Genomic DNA, 20,985 nt, shown 5'->3' with positions numbered 1-20,985 from the left:
CACAATCTCAGCTCACTGCAACCTCTGCCTCCCGGGTTCAAGCAATTCTCCTGCCTCAGCCTCCCAAGTAGCTGGGATTACAGGCACCCACCACCACGCCCAGCTAATTTTTGTATTTTTAGTAGAGATGGGGTTTCACCATATTGGCCAAGCTGGTCTTGAACTCCTGACCTCAGGTGATCCACCCGCCTTGGACTCCCAAAGTGCTGGGATTACAGGCGTGAGCCACCGCACCAGGCACAACACCCTTATTATCTCTGAGAAATCAACTAAATTTTAAAGTGAGTGGAAACATGTTCCAAACTACTGGGCCCTGTACTTTTATATAAGTAATGTATATTTCAATCTGGAAAAATGATTTATAAAGTGGTCCCTTATCATGCCCAAGTTAATGTGCAAAATGTAACAAGAGTGGATCAAATAAATTCCACAGAGAGCGGAGAGAACCCTGTCAGGGATGTTAACATTCTAGCTGCCACCCAGACAACACACAACACCAGGAGCCTTGCCTTAGCAGCTGCCAGGCCTCCGGAGCCGCCTCCAATGATGATAAGGTCATAGTCGTAGGACTCGGGAAGATCCTCAGGGCCGTTCATTTTTAGTAGCTTTTCAAGTCTGCCCTCCTGATAAGCCTGAAGAAAAATAACAGGAGAGAAAATAATTTAACTTAAAATCAGCAATGTCCAAAAAGCTTTGTAAGAAAACCTTTTCTTAAAGAAAAACAAAAGGAATTTTCAAAGGGAAGATGTTGTTTGATTTATAATTACAGCATACAGATGGAAATATTCAACCTTCCTTAAAGTTGTGAATTGCTTGCTTTATCTTAGTTTATTAGCCCCAAACACTGTCATTGCTAACTACTTTGAAGTGTTCGTATAGTGCCCCTACATAAGTAAACCAGCTTAGGTCTAAATCAGGTTTAACCATCAGCCTTTTTTTCCTAGAATTTTTAAACTAGGTTTTAAAGATGGGGCTTGGTAAATATGGGCATGGCTTAATCTGAATATAATAATTTTAAAAGATCAGCCAAATATTTATTTAAGACTTTTCTGTACTGTTTGGCTGGGGCATAACATCTAGAAAATCAGAACAGAACTGTCAATTGATACTGACCTGCATGAAAAGTTAAACGTGAAAGTTGCTGCTTTTGTAGGATATTTTAAATAGGCACAACTCTGCAAAGTTCATTCCTTTAATTACATATGCATGAAGTCTCCCATATTTAATATTTAGTTTCCATATACTTAGCAAGTAACAGACATTTATAATTTAGGTGTTAGACTCTTAATTTTTAAAAAATCCTTTCATTCCACTAATATAATTCTGATACACATTAATTATATTTCAAATCGGTTTAATACGATATTTTGGCGACATATTTAATATTATCTCTTATTAAAATAAAAATCTATGTTAACATAGATTTTGAGATAATGACTGAGAAAGTTGTTAATAAGCACAATAAAATGTTTTCAAAAACTCAAGTCTTAGGCCAGGCGCAATGGCTCACGCCTGTAATACCAGCACTTTGGGAGGCTGAGGCGGGAGGATTACTTGAAGTCAGGAGTTCGAGATCAGCCTGGCCAATGGGGTAAAACCCTCTCTCTACTAAAAAAACAAAAATTAGCCAGGCATGGTGGCAGGCGCCTGTAATCTCAGCTACTCTGGAGGCTGAGGCAGGAGAAGCACTTGAACCCGGGAGACAGAGGTTGCAGTGAGCCAAGATCGCGCCACTGGACTCCATCTCATTTAAAAAAATAAACAAAAAGTCTTAACTTTAATAACAAAAAGAGCCCCCCAACTTACCAGCCCAAACTGCACATTTCTCTCTTGCCTACCATCAGATGCAGAGGGTGAAAGGCAGAGCTTGGGGTCAGCGGAAGAACAAGGTTCTTGGGATGTGGAAGGGGGTGCGGTGGAGCAATGTGGAGGAGGAAGCACAGCACTGTGGCTACCTGTTGGCAGCATGGCGGGCATACGTAGTGCCTCAGGGACTGAAGGGAGAACATCTAGAAACCAGCAACAGTGGGGGCAAGACTGCACCACCCTGACAGTCTGCACAAAAGGTCTAGCATGAGAGGCTGGTAAACACAGCCAGTAGTCATCAACTGGCATTATGGCCAAGGCTCCTCCTTCAATACAAGGCACTGTGGGGGAAAAACAATTTGGTAGTAACAGCCATTTGATCAAAGGATCAATTAAGCTTCAAGGAACTAGTGTGACTCCCTACTCAGTCTCAAAGAGCATGACTTACTGGTTTAAGAGTTAACTAACAAATGCAGTTAGATGTCCTGCTGGAAAAATAACATACAATCACTTTTAATCTCAACTCATTTTATCTGCATGAACTTAGCAAAGATGGTGACAGAACACAATAACTGGCTGTCTAAATGAAAATCACGGTTCTGGGAATCCCCCTTCTCCAACACACCTACTAGAACAAATACCAGAAAATGTATCCTCATGCTGAAAAGCCACATACTCCCTCCACCAATGTTTACAATCTGTTCCTTACTGAAATTCTGTATCTAACCTGGGATCTCCTGGTTCAAGCTTAAAGTCAAATTGTATCAACCAGTGCACAGATTTTACCAAAAAACCTCTGAATGAACCTCACCATTTTAAAGCACTGTAGGTAAAATTGGTAAGACCCAGGCAATTGAAGCATTCAGTTGACCTTAGAATGAAACATTATGAGTCTGAGCTCAGTGGCTTATGCCTATAATCCCAGCACTTTGGGAGGCTGAAGCGAGCGGGTTGCCTGAGCTCAAGAGTTCACCACCAGCCTGGGCAACACGGTGAAACCCCGTCTCTACTAAAATACAAAAAAAAATTAGCCGGGCGTGGAGGCGTGCACCTGTCGTCCCAGCTATTCGGGAGGCTGAGGCAGGAGAATTGCTTGAACCCAGGAGGTGGACGTTGCAGTGAGCCGAGACCGTGCCACTGCACTCTAGCCTGGGCGACAGAGTGAGACTCCATTTCAAAAAAAAAAAAAGAAAGAAACATTATGTTTTAAAATTGTAACCAAACTTAAAATTGAAAGTGCTATCATTCCATTCCATGTAAGTGGTACCTCACCTAAAATAAAAATAAGATACAAGGTAGAAGACAGCTCCCCCAGACAGCATAAGAAGGTAGCACAGAGATGGAATAAGGAAAGGAGAAAAATGCCCCCATTCTCCTCCAATTACAATTGCTAGAAATTATGTCGGCTGACTGTGGTGGCTGCTACAGAGGTTCTCAAACTTTTTCATCTCAGGACTCCTTTACAATTTTTGAGACTCCAGGCCAGGCGCGGTGGCTTGGCTTACACAGTACATTCTCAAGGGTGGGGAGAATTACAAAGAACCTTCTTTGTTGCCACATCACCTGTCACGTAACCTCTGGAAAACTTCACAGTTTACATGTAAGAGAATTAAAGTGAAAAGGGCAGCTGGGCATGGTGGCTCACGCCTGTAATCCCAGCACTTTGGGAGGCCGAGGTGGGAGGATCATGAGGTCAGGAGATAGAGACCATCCTGGCTAACACGGTGAAACCTCGTCTCTACTACAAACATGGAAAATCAGCTGGGCATGGTGGCGGGCGTCTGTAATCCCAGCTACTCAGGAGGCTGAGGCAGAAGAATGGCGTGAACCCAGGAGGCAGAGCTCACAGTGAGCCAAGATCGCACCACTGCACTCCAGCCTGGGCAACAGACCGAGACTCCATCTCAAAAAAAAAAAAGGCAAACAGCATCTTAGTATTATGAAAATAATTCTGACCTTAAAGTATGCCAAAAGGGCCTCATACACTTTGAGAACCACTGCAACAGAATATGAGTAGATGACCTGCAGGCATTCGTCACTTGTTGGCAAGGCTTACACATTGGATAGTCTTCCTTTTCTTCTACCTGCCTGTCATAGTAATCCAATCCCTTTCCCCAGCCCCACTCCTACTAAAACACTGCTCCAGGCTCCCCCAAAAAGGGCACAATACAGAAAGCAATTCAACTGTGGCAGTCTTTTAAAATCCTGACTTTTCCCCCAAGCTTAGTTTCTATCCTTCGCCAGATTTGTACTTTTTTCCCCCCTACCATTATAGATGGCTCTGGTGCAGAAATAACCTGCGTTAAAATACTTGCTCTACCACTCACAAGGCCAGGTGACTTGGACCAATCACCTAATCCTTAACGAAGCTAACAGGTTCCTGACCTCATCAAATGGCTGAGTTTAAGAAAGATAATGCATGTTAGCATAGTGGCTGGTAGGAATTAATCCCTTTAAGTTACTAATTCCCCACCTCCTGAAGAAGGGAAATTGCCTGGAACTAAGTTAAGAGGTGCTGGAATGTATTTTACTGGTGTCCTCCGCTGAGTTTCCCTGCGTCAATCTCCACCATTTTGAAATGTCCTCTTCCTAACAAATCTTGATCCAGCACACAGACAAGACTAGCATGATGTTACATTATTTCTTTTTTTTTTTTTTTTTTTTTTTTTTTTTTTTTTTTTTTTGAGACGGAGTCTCGCTCTGTCGCCCAGGCTGGAGTGCAGTGGCCGGATCTCAGCTCACTGCAAGCTCCGCCTCCTGGGTTTACGCCATTCTCCCGCCTCAGCCTCCCCAGTATCTGGGACTACAGGCGCCTGCCACCTCGCCCGGCTATTTTTTGTATTTTTTAGTAGAGACGGGGTTTCACCGTGTTAGCCAGGATGGTCTCGATCTCCTGACCTCGTGATCCGCCCGTCTCGGCCTCCCAAAGTGCTGGGATTACAGGCTTGAGCCACCGCGCCCGGCCACATTATTTCTATTCAATGTACAAACATATTACCCTTCCACAGCATTCCCTTGGAGGCTGGTGGCTTCTTTAACCAACACTCTAAGAGATTCCAACACAAAAGGCCCATTTTATCCATCAAGTCTCTCTTCAGTTCCCAATATTCTCCTTTTCTTTCTTACAACTCCAATAACACATGTAGCCACGGCACTTAGCACAGACATTGTTACACTACCTGGGATGTCCTCTTTTCTCCACTCCAACCCCTTCATGCCCTTCAAGCTTAAATTAGAAGCCTTTACTTAACAGCCCTTGTGATATAATTTGGCTGTGTCCCCACCCAAATTGAGTTCCCACATGTTGTGGGAGGGACCTGGTGGGAGGTAATTGAATCATGGGGGCAGGTATTCCCTGTGCTGTTCTCATGATAGCGAATGAGTCTCATGAAATCTGACGGTATTATAAGGGGGAGTTTCCCTGCCCAATCTCTCTTTGCCTGCCACCATCCACGTTAAGATGTGGCTTGCTCCTCCTTGCCTTCCTCCATGACTGTGAGACCTCCCCAGCCATGTGGAACTGTGAGTCATTAAACCCCTTTCTTTTGAAAATTGCCCAGTCTCGGGCATGTCTTTATCAGCAGTGTGAAAATGGACTAATACATCTTGAGTTGGGTGTTCCTCCTCTGAGATCCCCCTGCCACCATCACACAATCCCATCAACTCTGCAAGAGTGGGTATCCTGTCTTTCATCTCTGTGGCCCCAGACTTTGGGAGCACTACCACCTCACTAGGGGACAGTCTAATCTTAATGGAACCACCACCATATACGTGGTCTATTGTTGATCTCATGTGTAACACGATTGACCTTATACAGTACATGACTGTATTCTGGTAAATGATTTATGAAAAAGAGATTACATTTCAAATGCCTCCTTCAAAGAGCCTCCCCTTAACCCTTCTTCTCAGGCAGCACTTCAACCTCTATCCAAGCAACTCTTCTTCAGAGCTATCATCGTTAACAGGAATATGTTGTCTTTCTCTACGATAGGGTGAACAATAGTTCTCCAATGTCAAAGTCTGGACCCCTAGAACCAGTGACTATGTTACATGTAAAGAGTGATTAAGGTTCTAGAGAGAGATTTTCCAGGATTATCCCACTAGGCCCAATGTAATCACAAGTGTTTTAAGAAGGAGGCAGAGGGAGACTTGATTATAGTACTAGGAGATGTGAGGACAGAAGCAAGAGGTTGCATTGCCAGCTTTGAAAACAGAGGAAGTGGCCAGGCGCAGTGGCTCACGCCTGTAATCCCAGCACTTTGGGAAGCCAAGGCAGGCAGATCACGAGGTCAGGAGATCGAGACCATCCTGGCCAACATGGTGAAACTCCGTCTCCACTAAAAATACAAAAAATTAGCCAGGTATGATGGCGGACGCCTGTAGTCCCAGCTACTCAGGAGGCTGAGCCAGGAGAATAGCGTGAACCCAGGAGGCGGAGCTTGTAGTGAGCTGAGATTGTGCTACTGCACTCCAGCCTGGGTGACAGTGCAAGACTCCGTCTCAAAAAAAAAAGAAAAAGAAAATAGAGGAACTGACAGATTGTGGGCCAGGGAATGCAGGTAGGCTTGCAGGTAGGCTTTGGAAGCTGAAAAAGGCAAGGGAACAGATTCCACCTCGGAACTTCCAGAAGGAACCAGACCTATTGATAACCGGATTTTAGCATCCAACTTCCACAACTGTAAAATAGTGTTATTTAAAACCACTAAATGTTTGGTAATTTGTTACAGCAGCAAAAGGAAACTAATATACCCACTAAAATATGAAATCATGAGAGGTGGGCAGTTTTCTATCCACCATTTTTCAACCAGTGCCTACAACAGTGACTGGCAAAATGGGTATTCAAACAGTTGTGGAATAAATTAATTACCAATCACTTGCTAATACATTCCCCAGGACGAGGGTCTAAAAAGCATGACAAATAGTCAGAGACTCAAAGGAAAGTAAATGAACCATTACAGAGACATCACTATGGAGGGAAGTGGCATCATGGAATTTGCTGACTCTGAACTAGAGAGTGAGGCACTAACATGAGAGTCTACAATGAGAAAAGTTTTTTTTATACATTATCTTAAAGTCTTCCAGTCAGATGTTTATTCCCATTTCATATAGCATAGAGGCCCTCAAAGAGAAAGAAACTTGCCCACGAGCCAAGAATTGAGCCCACATTCAATTTCAGAGATTACAAACCACTTACTTTTACAACTATACTACATACCATAATTCATATCTCAAAGTACTTATCACAAACATTTTCTACTTTGATTCTTACTGTAAACTTAAGAGGCATTATTCCCACTTGGCAAATGAAAAACCTGATGTTTACAGGTTAAATAATAATTTATCCAAAGTACATAACTAGAATGTTATAGAATGAGGATCTGATCCCAGATCCTTTGACCAGCAAGTGGTTCTACCATTCAATAAAGTTCTATTACTTAAAAATATTCTCACAATATTTTAAAAATATTTCTTAAAAATATCGTCCTAGGCTGGGCGTGGTGGCTCACACCTGTAATTCCCAACACTTTGGGAGGCCAAGGCAGGAGGATTGCTTAAGTCTGGGAGTTCAAGACCAGCCTGGACAACATGAGACCTTCTCTCTTCCGAAACAAAAAAAATAGCTGAGTGTGGAGGCATGCAGCTGTAGTCCCAGCTACTCAGGAGGCTGAGGCAGGAGACTCACTTGAGTCCGAGAGATCAAGGTGACTGCAGTAAGCCAGGATTGTGCTCTGGCCAACAGGGCAAGACCTTGTCTCAAAAAAAAAAAAAAAAAAATTCTCCTACATTTCAGCTAACTGAACCTGCAAAATTTAAAGTACCCTAGGCCAGGCATGGTGGCTGACACCTGGAATTCCAGCACTTTGGGTGGCCAAAGCAGGCGAATCACGAGGTCAGGAGTTCGAGACCAGCCTGGCCAATACAGTGAAACCCTGTCTCTACTAAAAGTACAAAAATCATCCAGGCGTGGTGGCGGGTGCCTGTAATCCCAGTTACGTGGGAGGCTGAGGCAGGAGAATCACTTGAACCCAGGAGGTGGAGGTTGCAGTAAGCCGAGATTGTGCCATTGCATTCCAGCCTGGGCAACGAGTGAAAACTCTGTCTCCAAAAAATTAAATAAAGTTCTCTATATTAGCAAGAAACAAGCAGATTTGCAGTTTGATTCTTAATCTCTATAATTTTTTAATTTCCTTTTTGCTTCAAGGTAAGCAGTCACTTTAATTTCAAAATTTCAAAAATGATGAGGCAATCCATCATGCCTCATCATTTTACTGGTGTCATGCCAACCAGTAAAAATAGAAACAGTAGTGGTCAACTTTATATTTTAACAGCTATTAACTTTAGAGAAGACCCAAAAAATTACCTCTCCTAAGCCTCCAGATGTCTATTAATGCTTTTAAATCATCACTGTCAAATACTCCTAGTAAAGACATGAGGCATTCAACAGAGCAACTGATTGTCTGTAAAGTACTGGGGCGGGATCTGTTTGCTGTCATTAAGAGTACTTTTTCTTCCAACAGCAGATCATCCCCATACATGAAAGATCCTTCCTCTCAGTCTTGGTATCATGTGTTGAATCTTTGAATTTCCTTTTCCTGTACCACTAGACTTACTAGGAAAGTTTGCCACTGCTGCCACAATGTTTTTCCACTCCTGTAAAGTTATATTTTTAAAACAACTGCAAGCAACAGAAAGAAAAAAGCCTTTATAGCTTTACACTAAGTGAAGAACATCTAGATAAACATGTTTTAGTTTCAAGCAGGGTCAGTTTCCTGGCATTTAAAGCCCTATTAAGAAATGCAAAATTTGGCTCACACTTGTAATCCCAGCACTTTGGGAGGCCGAGGCAGGTGGATCACTTGAGGCCAGGCACTTGAGACCAGACTGGCTTCCATGGCGAAACCCCGTTCCCACTAAAAATACAAATATTTGCTAGGTGTGATGGCACACACCTGTAATCCCGGCTAGTTGGGAGGCTGAGGCACAAGAATTGCCTGAACCCCAGAGGCAGAGGTTGTAGTGGGCCAAGATCGCACCACTGCACCCCAGCCTGGGCAACAACAGTGACACTTGTCTCAAGGAAAAAAAAAATAGAAAAGCAAAATTAAAGTGGGACAAATATTCAAAGTTGTTACATGATGAAACAGTGCAGATTCTGAAGGACATTCTATGTACTAGCAAAGATCACAAAGGGACACTAGGGGCCAGAGAAGAAATTCAGTAGATAAAAACTACAACTGGATAGCAAAAGATTTTGTGTTCAACGTATAATAGTTAGACAAAAACATCTTCTGAGGATACTAATAGATGAAGTTATGCAATTGTTGCCCAGCTTATCAAATGTAACAATTTTTCCATAAATCTAATGGTCCTCTCGTGCCTAACTTCTAACAATTCCATGCATTTGACCTTGCTGTTCTCCTGCCTTGAATGCCTTTTCCTTCTTCGTGTTTCCACTCACCTTTCAGCCCTTAGCTGACACCTCAACTACTACAGCAGAGACACTACTTTTGCTGAGTCTAATAACAGAAACTGTTTAGAATATGGATACTCCCTCATAAATCCTGCCTTCTTTGCAATGACTTTTTTATTCTTAATGTTGCATATTAACTGCCTTACAGACAAGTTGTTGTTGTTTGTTTGCTTTTCTTTCCCACTTTTGTTTTTTACCCACTCTTTCTCCAACCTGGTTAGGAACTCTTTCTGGGATTCTCTTGGTTCCCTGCGACAGAGAAAGCAACGTTATCACAGAGCATCATAACTGATTTTCGTAAATTATTATGTTTTGCAAATTATCAAATATCCCTTAATTTGGTATCCAAAACTTGTTTTTATTAATAGTCTTAAAGGGCATTCAATAAAACACTCCCATAAATATGCCAACAAATTTTTAATAATAACAGAAGATCATGACCTTATAAATTACTAAGAAAAATATGCTGCACAGTAAAACAATGTCTGATGTTCTTGAAGATACTTTTTCACTTTACAAGACATACAATATGTGCTTGTTTACATTTTACTCTCCATCTGAGATAACTTCAGAAAAAAACACAAAACGGATCCTATACTAAGAAATCTTTAGTATGAGGAGTATGTAATCATAGCCTCAGAAATTTCAAAAGTTGCCACAATGTTTTTCCACTCCTGTAAAGTCAAAGATATGACTCCCTGTTTCCTGCCATGGCAACTGGAATCATTTCCCTCACCCATTTGGTTAACATTCATGGGCTCTAATATTGGCAGCCTGTCTTCATCAAGCCTTATTCTTGCAAAACCATCTCTTACAATAAAAGAAACATAAAATATATTCTCCACAGTACGAGAAAAAGAGTTTGGATCAATCACAAACTCAAAATAGGACACAGGAGTATCAGGATACTTTCGAAAGTAGGTTTGCAACAATCCCAAAATCCTTTCTACGTTTTTTTCTGTCGCTTCTGGATAACTACTCAGGTCCAACTTCCGCAACTTTGTAGGCATATTCCCATTTTCTTCCATCTTGCGAACTTTTTTCTGGTGTTCAAGTCGGGGCTTTGGTGCAGAAGGTTCTAGTTTGAATGAACCAAAAACAAAATGGAATGTCTCAGCTTTTACCATCCAGGATGTTGCTTCCTTTTCCATTGCCTTCCAGAAGGAAAGAGCTATGTTATCATCACAATCACTCAAGTCGTCAGGCTCGCCTTCCATCCAATTCAGACCCCCAAACAGAAACAGAAAGTCACAAAATGCTAACTGATTAAAGAAGTTCAGGTCAGAGTTTAACTGCTTTGCCTTTTCTTTACCCAAGTCAGAAGCCATCACAAGAAACTGGGCGTCGAGGGCTGCTTCTCTGGTTCGGTTCACTCCATCAAACAGGACATTGGCTTCCTCCAGAGCCTCGGTCAAGGAGTTGTTCGCCGAGTTCACGATGTCCTCCTGGTTCTGCCGCACGCAGTACATGAGCTGCCGGTACTGCCTGCGGATGCTGCGGCACTTCTCCTCGTCAGCGGTGAGCTCCAGGAGTTTTGGGTCTATGTCGGCCTCCGCAGAGCTGAGGTCGTCGGAGCAGCCCATGACCCTCACCGCCACATCCATCTTCATCGGCGCTCCCTCCGCCGCCGCCGGCTTCGCCGCGTACTCGCTACTGGGGATGACCACGAGCTGCTCCTCTCCTTTCTCTTCGTCTCCCTTCCGGGAAGCTTTTTCAACCGACATGCCGGCCACTGGTATCTCTCAGGTAACTGACCTCCCAGCTTGTGGAAACTGGCGGCAGTTGGAGCCGCGGACGCCCGCCCATGCGCATTAGCGGCCCGGCCCGGCGCGACCCGCCCCCAGCACGCTCCACGGGAAGACAGCCCCACCCCGGCCCGGATGCGCCACGACCCGAGGCGCTCGCTCATAGGCAAGCGCCGCGCTCCGAACACGCGCAATAATGGGCCCCGACCCCAAACGCGACTTATGCCCGCTCAGGGGACAGCTATTCTTTTTCAAAGAGTTTACCGACTGGATCACCTCACTTTCAAAAAAACACTTTTGGACAACTTTAGACAAAACTGTTGAGGAGACTAAAGGTCCTGCGCTTTAAAACGATCGCTGCCATCATATACCGCAGTGAGGTCGACCTAGGGTTTTGTTTTTTTGTGAACTAAATCTGGCTGGACTGTAACCGCCGGTAAGGCCAAGGCCCGTGAAAAGCAGAAACTCCATTAAACAGGCTGAACTCTCAGTTCTTTTGCAAGGTAGTGTTTAGACTTATTATACAAATGTAAATCGGGTTAATTACTTTCACAGGTCCTCTTTAAAAACCAAACCCCCTCCATCACCCCATCCCGAAGATCTGTGGGCTCGGGGGAGCCTCCAGTATGCGTGCTAACCCCTGCAGGAAACTGAGTGCTCGCATTACTCAAGTGAACTTTGCTTCTCCACCATCCAGGAGTGGAAGAATAGAATGATGGGTAGAGATCTCTGCAAAAGAGCTATTTACTTGGAAGCTTGCCAACATCTAAAGGCCACCGACACTGATTGGGTAGGAACTCTGAACCCTAAAAGGTGAGCAAAGCTATGAAGATTTCAGAAACAATCTAAGGATATGAAAGCTTAATCTGTAAACTGGGTGACTAATCTGCGTTGGAAAATTTACCCATTGGATTTAATGGGGTCACTGGAAACTCAAGTGCAGTTAACCACAGGACTCCGCTTATCTGTCTCACCAATAGCAAATAGCAAAGTATACTTAACAATGGGAATTAATACATCTGGTTTTTTTTTTGAGACGGAGTCTTGCTCTGCCGCCTGGGCTGGAGTGCAGTGGCCGGATCTCAGCTCACTGCAAGCTCCGCCTCCCGGGTTTACGCCATTCTCCTGCCTCAGCCTCCCGAGTAGCTGGGACTACAGGCGCCTGCCACCTCGCCCGGCTAGTTTTTTTGTATTTTTAGTAGAGACGGGGTTTCACCGTGTTAGCCAGGATGGTCTTGATCTCCTGACCTCGTGATCCGCCCGTCTCGGGCTCCCAAAGTGCTGGGATTACAGGCTTGAGCCACCGCGCCCGGCCTACTACATCTGGTTTTTAAAGAGAACATGCACACAACCAACCCATGGGTATCAACAGCTTTTCAAACCTGCAGCAGGTGCACCTTAAAAAAAAAGACACCCACAACTGCACCTGTCCAACTGCCAGTTTCACAGCACCAGGAAGTAAATTAGCCCTACCATCCTTTATGCAGATAGACTTGTTCGTATTTCTTTAGTATTAGCAAAAGGTTTTTTGCAAATGTATAAACAGCAAAATCTAGTAGTATTAAGTTACTCCAAAATCCTTATATTACCATTTGCCCCCAATTATTTTATTAACTAGGGGTAATTCAGGGAAATACATGCATTTTTCAAAACACCATGCATTACGGTTAGTTGTACATATATATGATCCTACACTATTAGATTGTTGGCTTCTCAAAAACAAAAGCTGGGTTTTACATCTTCCAAACATAGCTGTTTTTACATGGATGCACTTATGTACTGAATGTGTAAATTAAAATACACTTAAAACTGTCCCAGCATCTACTGCAAGTTATTTGGCAGCAAAGATTAAGTTCACAGATTCGTGGAAGTAATCCTATACACTGAAAGGAAAAGTTGACTGCTCTTCAGAAAAAGTTCTTATCCCTCTTCTGAAATAAAGGAACAATGAGAGATAGGTAAGTTGAGACCCAGGATCATGAAAGGATCATGTCTTTCCCAAGTCTGGCCAATTACAAACCAGTATTTAAACTTGTTTTAAATCTTAGGTGAAAATACAGCTAAGAATTCCAAGACCCAAATCCAAAAAAAAGTCTGCTTTTACAGTGAACGATATTCTTAGGAGCTGCTCACATCCACTTTAAATTCAACAATAGCTATTTACGAAGATAAGCCAACCCTTCCCACCCTATGGTGCCTATTTTCTCCAGGCTCCCGAGGAAGGAAAATAGGCTGACACCAATTTGCTACATAAAGACCCTTTCATCTAAGAATTTCAAAATGCCTTAGAAAACTATATTCTCCCAACCTACTTATAAAGTATTACTAATACCATTTACAGGGATTTCTCAGGAGATAACAGCCCACACAATTTGCTCAGAGCAACAGAGCATATCAACGCAAGCATTATTAAGTTGTGATTTACAGTGCTGAGTACATTCTATGCTAGATCTCCAAGTACGTTATTAACATATAACTTAGATCATCCTAAGAAAGGCAGACTTGCATCATATTCCACCTTTAAAACTCTGCCTTTAGGCCAGGCGCAGTGGCTCACACTTGTAATCCCGGCACTTTGGGAGGCTGAGGTGGGTAGATCACCTGAGGTCAGCAGTTTGAAACCAGCCTGATCAATATGGAGAAACCACATCTCTACTAAAAATAGAAAATTAGCTCGATGTGGTGGCACATGCCTGTAATCCCTGCTACTAAGGAGGCTGAGGCAGGAGAATAGCTTCAACCTGGGAGGCGGAGGTTGCGGGTGAGCCAAGATGGCACCATTGCGCTCCAGCCTGGGCAACAAGAGGGAAACTCCACCTCAAAACAAAACAAAACAAAAAAAATCTGCCTTTAGACATTTGCTACAAAGTGAAACAATCTCAAGTTTAATAATTTTCCCCAATCATATAAAGAATGGGATTTCCGTGCTGGTTAATCTTTAAATCATTAAACAGTGATTTCCTAACCTAAGGTCCAAGTGCTACTAATAATTATTTAAATGAAGCTTAAAAAGAAGAAACTGCACTGCTGATAAATTTGTCTGTGACTAGGAATAGAAAGCAAGAAGTGCACTGGTACTTCACAGCAATTGATGGAGTCTACCTTATTCCCACAATATAGACTAGTTCAGGCAGCCATGAGACTGAGTTGCCTCAGATAATTTAGCTCCCCTCTTCCCCCTTTTTCCTCTTTCTTCGCTTAAGAGTTGCTAGTCAGGGTTCAATACAACCCTCCATTTCCTTTCCTCTTTTCTTCAGTCTTTTCTCCTATATTTTCAGTTCCTTTTCTAGCCTTTTCTAGGAGTTTAGGTTAATTCCAAGCATTCTGAGCTCTTTTCCACAACCCATACTGCTCAACACAAACGTGACGGGGTGGATGACAAAGGTCACATGTCTCCCTGTAACCAAATAAAGGAAGAAGTCACATGGAGTCCACTATTTTTCTCCAGTGAGGTTTTGCTGTAAGACTTATCTATAACAAATGGATTTTTAATAGACTTTTTGGAGCCAAAGCCAGGAATTAGTCAAGTTTGAGTCCCACACACTAACATACACACTTGTCCTATCAGCTACCTCCCTAAACTTTTCTATTCCTTCTTTCATAGCAGCTTTTCTCCCTTCATACCACAGGGCATCTGTTTAATATTAAGTTGTGAAGACATGTGGTAAAAGTCCTAGTTTGATTTGCCAGAGTTAGCAGGACATTAGGTATAGTTTCTCTTCCATCTTAATTTTTTTTTTGGGGGGGGGGACGGAGTCTTGCTCTTGTCGCCCAGGCTGGAGTGCAATGGCATGATCTCAGCTCACTGCAACCTACATCTCCTGGATTCAAATGATTCTCCTGCCTCAGCCTCCCAAGTAGCTGGGATTACAGGCACGAGCCACCACACCAGGATAATTTTTGTATTTTTAGTAGAGATGGGGTTTCAGCATGTTGACCAGGCTGGTCTCGAACTGCTGATCTCGTGATCCGCCCGCCTCAGCCTCCCAAAGTGTTGGGATTACAGGCGTGAGCCACCGTGCCTGGCAGTTTCTTTTTCATCTTAATTTTCTTTAAAGTTATGTTTGTGTGTACATATTTTGTGTTTTCTTTGTTTTTTATTATTAAAGGTGAACTTTGCTATGATAAGACAGATGTATTTTTTTTATGAAAATTAGTTTTTGAAAAGACCACAGACTGTGGGAGGGGACAGTCTAGGTTCCAATCTTGACCTGTTAGCTATTAGTATTATCTTAGCCAGCTTGCTTAACCTCTCAGCCTCCAGTGTCTTTATTTATAAGACAGGAATACTACTACAGTTGACCCTTGAAGGAAACAGCTTTGAACTGCACAGATCCACTTATACCAAAGCGATAAAAAATACAGCATTTACCCAGGTCTGCCTGCTCCTTAAAGAGGAAAAAGCTTGTGAGAAATAAAGAAATACTGTATTTGTGAGATGTGAAACCTGTGAATACGGAGAGCTGACTTTCCATATATGCTAGTTGCACAGGGCAGACTTTGGGACTTGAGTGTGTATGAATTTGGGTATACACAAGAGTCCTGGAACCAATCCCCTGAGGATACCAAGGGACAACTGTATTTATACCATATAATTACTATAGTGAATGAAAATTATGTAATGTATCTGACAGTGTTTTCAACTACTAAGTAGGTACTTAATAAATCAAACAATCCCAAAGATAGCAAATATTTAAAAACTATAAACAAACCAGTAGTTTCACTTCTGAATGTTGCTTTAGGAACAGAAAAAATTTTTTTTTAATTTTTTTTGTTTATTTGTTTGAGGCGGAGTTTCGTTTTGTCGCCCAAGCTAGAGTGCAATGGTGTGATCTCGACTCACTGCAACCTCCGCCTCCCAGGTTCAAGTGATTCTCCTGCCTCAGCCTCCCCAGTAGCTGGGATTACAGACGTGCGCCACTATGCCCGGCTAAGTTTTGTATTTTTAGTAGAGATGGGGTTTCTCCATGTTGGCCAGGCTAGTCTCAAACTCCTGATCTCGTGATCCACCCGCCTCAGCCTCCCAAAGTGCTGGGATTACAGGTGTAAGTCACTGTGCCTGGCCCCAGAAAAATATTTTTAAAGGTTAAATCAGTAAGGAGGAACACAGGAATATATTCCACTATAACAAATACTAGTGAAAAAAAATTTGCCATATAACAAAATTTTAAAAACCTACTAAGGCTTCAACTATTCAAAGTGTGTATAGTAACACTTAGAAGGGTAAACCTCTGTACCAGATATTCTGAAGCAGATCCACAAATAGTCTGAGTTTATATGCAAAATTATTTATGTGCATTTTTCTCAGGAATAGCTCCTTAGATTTCAGAAGATTCTTTTAAGTCTAGTATCCAAAAGAGCCTTTGAATAACTGCTTTATTCAAATAAGAGGGCATTATTATTAGAGAAGTAAAAGAGGCTCACTAGATAATCTGGACTCACTCATTTGAAGTACTTTGGAGTAGATAAAATCTCCACCCTTGCTCTATGGTCAAATCATATACTTAATGACACTTTAAAAACCCAGTGCTGGTTGACTTGCCAAGCCTCAAGAATATAAACAAGGGTGTGAGATGAAAAGAACAACTTTTCAGGTTATAAGAACCTCCACAACACCTCAAAAGACAGCAATGACTAGGTGTGTTATTTTGATAGACAGGGAGGTAAGAAGCACTGGGTGTGTGGCTACTAAAGGATGCAGCATTCAAGGAACTCCACTCAGGGATCAAATGAAAAATGTCCGATTAGTTGTCACTTACTTTCTTCAGCAATTGTAACGTAAGTCTATCAGATGTCTCACTCTGCCATATAGAGTGGTTGTCATCATTAAAAACAAAATCAGGCCGGGTGTGGTGGCTCACACCTGTAATCTCAGCACTTTGGGAGGCTGAGGCAGGCAGCTCATAAGAGGTCGGGAGTTTGAGACCAGTCTGACCAATAGAGAGAAACCCTGTCTCTACTAAAAATACAAAATTAGCTGGGCGTGGTGGCGCACGCCTATAATCCCAGCTACTCAGGAGACTGAGGCAGGAGAAGTGCTTGAACCAGGGAGGCGGAGGTTGCAGTGAACTGAGATCGCACCACTGCACTCCAGCCTGGGGGACAGAGAGAGACCCCATTTCAAAAAATAAATAAATAAATATAAATTTATTTGTCAACAAGTGTTTGTATATTACCTTTTCTTTTTTGAGATGGAGTTTTGCTCTTGTTGCCCAGGCTGGAGTGCAATGGCACGATCTCTGCTCACCGCAACCTCCACCTCCCAGGTTCAACCGATTCTCTTGCCTCAGCCTCCTGAGTAGCTGGGATTACAGGCGCCCACCACCACACCCAGCTAATTTTTTGTATTTTTAGTAGAGAAGGGGTTTCACCATGTTAGCCAGGTTGGTCTCAAACTCCTGATCTCAAGTGATCTGCCCTCCTCGGTCTCTCAAAGTGCTGGGATTACAGGCATAAGCTACCACGCCCAGCCTGACAAATGAATTTTTAAATAAGTACATTGCTCTACAGACTTGTGTTAGAGATTACAAAGATAGTGCCTAGCCCGATGTCAACATAGGCGCTCAATAAATACTAGCTAAATAGATGTGAAGTGACTTTCTTCCCAACTGACCTGGACACACCTGCATAAAATGCTGAAGGCAGACAGTGTTGCTGTCATACAGCTTTTAATTCTGAACTGCTTTCCAATATGCTGCCTAGAATCTCTTCTGAACAGCCTAGAGCTTGGTTCCTGATAGCCCATCTTCAATAAAATCAGATACCTTAGAGCTAAATCCTTTAAGTGAGTCTCTTCTGGCCCTACCACCATCTATATTTACTCAATACATATTTACTGAATGCACACTAGGTGTTAAAAAATAAGCCTAGGCCAACAAAAAGCCTTTTGTAAAGCCTCTTACAAAAAAATTAAAAATTGGCCAGGTGTGGTGGTATATGCCTGTATTCCCAGATACTCAGGAGGCTGAGGCAAGAGGATTGCTTGAGCCCAGGAGGGTTGAGGCTGCAGCGAGCCATGATAGTGCCCACTGCACTCCAGCCTGGGTGAGAGCGAGACCTTGCCTCTAAAGAAATTTTTTTCAATATATGGAAGATACTAAAATGTATCATTGTTCTCCTAAAGAAAAGTACAAGTAGGCACAGAAGAATGAAATTCCATTCAGCAAGCATGTAATGAATGAACACCTACCATAAGCCAGCACTATGCTAGGAATACCAAGATTTGCATGGGCCTGACCCTGAATCATGAGCACACCACAGCATCTCATCAAGGACACAAACATGTATCTCAATAGCAACAACATAAAGCCAAGTGCCAGAAGTATGCATACACGAGAGTGAGCTTTGCAGGCAAACAGGTCTGGGTTCCAGTCCTGACTCTGCCACTTAACTAGTTTGTAATCTAGGCATGCTCCTTAAATTCTCAAGGCCTTTATTTTCTCATCTGTAAACCTGGATAATACCACCTCCTTCACAGGACTGCTGTTGAGGATTCAATCACTAAGTATTACAGTATTTAGAGTCTAGCACATAATAGGCATTCAACAAATAAATGTTATAATCATTAACAGCCAAATTTGCTTAGATATCTGCTGGGCTCTAACATATGCCTGGGACCACAGGCATAAAGAATAAGACTAGCTCTCTGACCTTGATATGTAAGCCAAAAAATTATCATTGGCAGGATTCCTCCTTTTCCAAACATAAAGATTTATAGGAGTGCCGTGGGAACAGAGGAGGAAAGGAATGGTAAACTTTGGCCTTGTATTCTGAACAGGCAGGCAGTTGGAAAAGTGGGTTGGGTTAGGGAAGAGAAGATAGGTGTTGAAATATAGAAGTGAGGAGGAAAACTATAGGGAGAAATATTTTAGCTGCAATGATATTCCCAGAAGCCTCCAGTAAGTGAGGGAGCAGAGCAGGAGACAACCAGAAAAGCAGGTTAGGGCTAGACCCTAGAGGGCATTGAATACCAAGCTAAGGAGCTCCCACTTCATTCTGGATGCAGATCTGGGGCCAGTGAGTAGCAATCAGGAAGATGACTGGCAATGGGAGCTGGAAGAGGAGGGAGATCAGAAGTGGGAGGCCAGTTAAAGATTGATGAAATGGTCCAGGCAAAAGTAAACAGGGGCAAGAAGGTGATGCCTAGAATAGTCAGGCGCTGGTGAGTAAACAGAAGTGACAGGAAATCTGAAGCCTATACCACCAGAATTTCGATGCTGCTGTTAAAGAACAGATACACAGCAAAAAAACAGGTTTGTGTTTATACCTGGTAGAAGTAGGAGGAACTCAACTCTACAATCAGTAAAATTCTACATTTATTTGCAGTTCTAACAGTCTAAGACTCTTTTAAATCTTGGTAGTCCTCACCCCTTACTTCCTTTTAATGTACGCCACAGAATCTGTCACTTCCCTCATCTTCAAAGCAATCCTCCACTCCTCCTCAGGCCTCAACCTTAATCAAGCCAAAAGCAGATACATTACTAATGCCTCCAAAAAGAAGGGATTATTTCAGAGGAAAGAAACAAAATAAATTGCGTTTTCTGTCAAGTTCTGGTAGCCTCTGAAGTTAAGCATAGTTAAGAAAGGGGATGGTTGGAGAGTTATTCAATTACCACTCATGTCCTGATGTCTGTTTCTGGTAACTAGAAGTTAGACTTGAAAGGAGACCTGGCTGGGCGCAGTGGCTCTCACGCCTAGAATCTTGGCACTTTGGGAGGCCAAGGTAGGCAGACGACTTAAACTCACGAGTTTAAGACCAGCCTGGACAACATGGTGAAACCCCCAATATACAAAAAATACAAAAATAAGCTGGGAGAGGTGGTGTGCCCCTGTAGTCTCAGCTACTTGGGAGGCTGAGGTGGGAGGATGGGTTAAGCCCAGGAGGTGGAGGGTGCAATGAGTCGATAACGCACCACTGCACTCCAGCCTGGGCAATAGAGCCAGACCTTGTCTCAAAACATGAAAGGAGACCTGCCTTTGTCTCAGCATCTACCCTCTAAGACTGGAACATGGTGCCACCGCAACTGTCTGCAAAATTCATCTGGATATTAATCCCACATTGCTTTGTGCCTGTCATCCCTCCTAATATTGCCCTGAAGAAATTATTTAAGCCCCAAGTTGCCAGTTTTAGTCTTATCTCCCAGGATTACCTCAAACTACTAAGTCTTAACTATGTCTGACACTTGGTATTATACCAGTAAATACTTTTTTCACTCACTCTGCTTCTCCTCTCAGTACCACCAATAGGCCTTTCTACAAGTGGTTTCAAAACCCTGGAATCCAGAGGGAGATGCTGATTTATATACAAAACAGGTTCCCTATAAGAATGCTGAAACTTTTCTTTAAAAACCAAGATGTTTATGAAAGCCATATGTCTTTGAGCAGTAGGAACTCTATTCATAGTTCTTAGCCATCTTGGAGCTCCCTAGTTCCAACTTTATACATGGACATACAAAAGCCCTAGCCACAAACAACTTGGTTCCCTATTTTTCTATTCATTGTTAAAGTGTTCAATAAAAGTGTTACTCCCCTATTGGGCTCCTATTTGCTGTTTTCTAACAAATATGTTTTGGGTATTAAAAGATTAGTCCTTTGTTTTCCGCAATTCTAATTATCTCATCAAATGATCTTGATAAAACTACCCTATGTACAGTAATATTAAAGCGTCTCAAACTTGATTATTTATCCTAAGAATTACTGGAGGGAGGTTATTTAAAACAAAACAAAAACAAAAAGGCAGGCCGGGCGTGGTGGCGCATGCCTGTAGTCCCAGCTACTTGGGAGGCTGAGGCAGGAGAACCACTTGAACCCAGGAGGTGGAGGTTGCAGTGAGCTGAGATCATGCCACTGCACTCCAACTGGGGCAACAAGAGCAAAACTCCATCTCAAAGAAAAAGGGGGGGGGCAGATTCCTAGAGTCTACTTCAAAAGAACTTGAGTAAAGCCTGGGCATGCATGCTTAAC

The 20,985-nt window shown here is 42.8% G+C and overlaps 2 protein-coding genes across 2 annotated transcripts in view; both read right to left on the bottom strand.

The window, feature by feature from the left end:
- TXNRD1 (thioredoxin reductase 1) overlaps positions 1–2,149 on the bottom strand; it is a 38,647-nt gene extending 36,498 nt beyond the window's left edge. Inside the window, exons 1-2 of the mRNA XM_011935243.1 lie at positions 1,807–2,149; positions 510–632 (exon numbers count right to left, since the gene is read on the bottom strand). Coding sequence (XP_011790633.1) covers positions 510–632; positions 1,807–2,115 — 432 coding nt within the window. The 5' untranslated portion in view covers positions 2,116–2,149. The remainder of the gene's footprint in view (positions 1–509; positions 633–1,806) is intronic.
- A 7,465-nt stretch (positions 2,150–9,614) lies between these two features.
- EID3 (EP300 interacting inhibitor of differentiation 3) lies at positions 9,615–11,107 on the bottom strand. The gene has a single exon (XM_011935252.1). The coding sequence runs from the start codon at positions 10,999–11,001 to the stop codon at positions 9,886–9,888; it is 1,116 nt and encodes a 371-aa protein (XP_011790642.1). The 5' UTR covers positions 11,002–11,107; the 3' UTR covers positions 9,615–9,885.
- Between the last annotated feature and the right edge of the window lie 9,878 nt (positions 11,108–20,985).

The sequence above is a fragment of the Colobus angolensis genome, unplaced genomic scaffold, assembly GCF_000951035.1.
Source record: "Colobus angolensis palliatus isolate OR3802 unplaced genomic scaffold, Cang.pa_1.0 Scaffold10, whole genome shotgun sequence".
Lineage (NCBI taxonomy): Eukaryota > Metazoa > Chordata > Mammalia > Primates > Cercopithecidae > Colobus > Colobus angolensis.
This window is presented reverse-complemented; position numbering and strand designations above follow the sequence as displayed.

Coding starts and splice junctions, on each gene's coding strand:
- EID3 (XM_011935252.1), bottom strand. CDS start 11,001: ATGTCGGTTGAAAAAGCTTCCCGGAAGGGAGACGAAGAGAAAGGAGAG.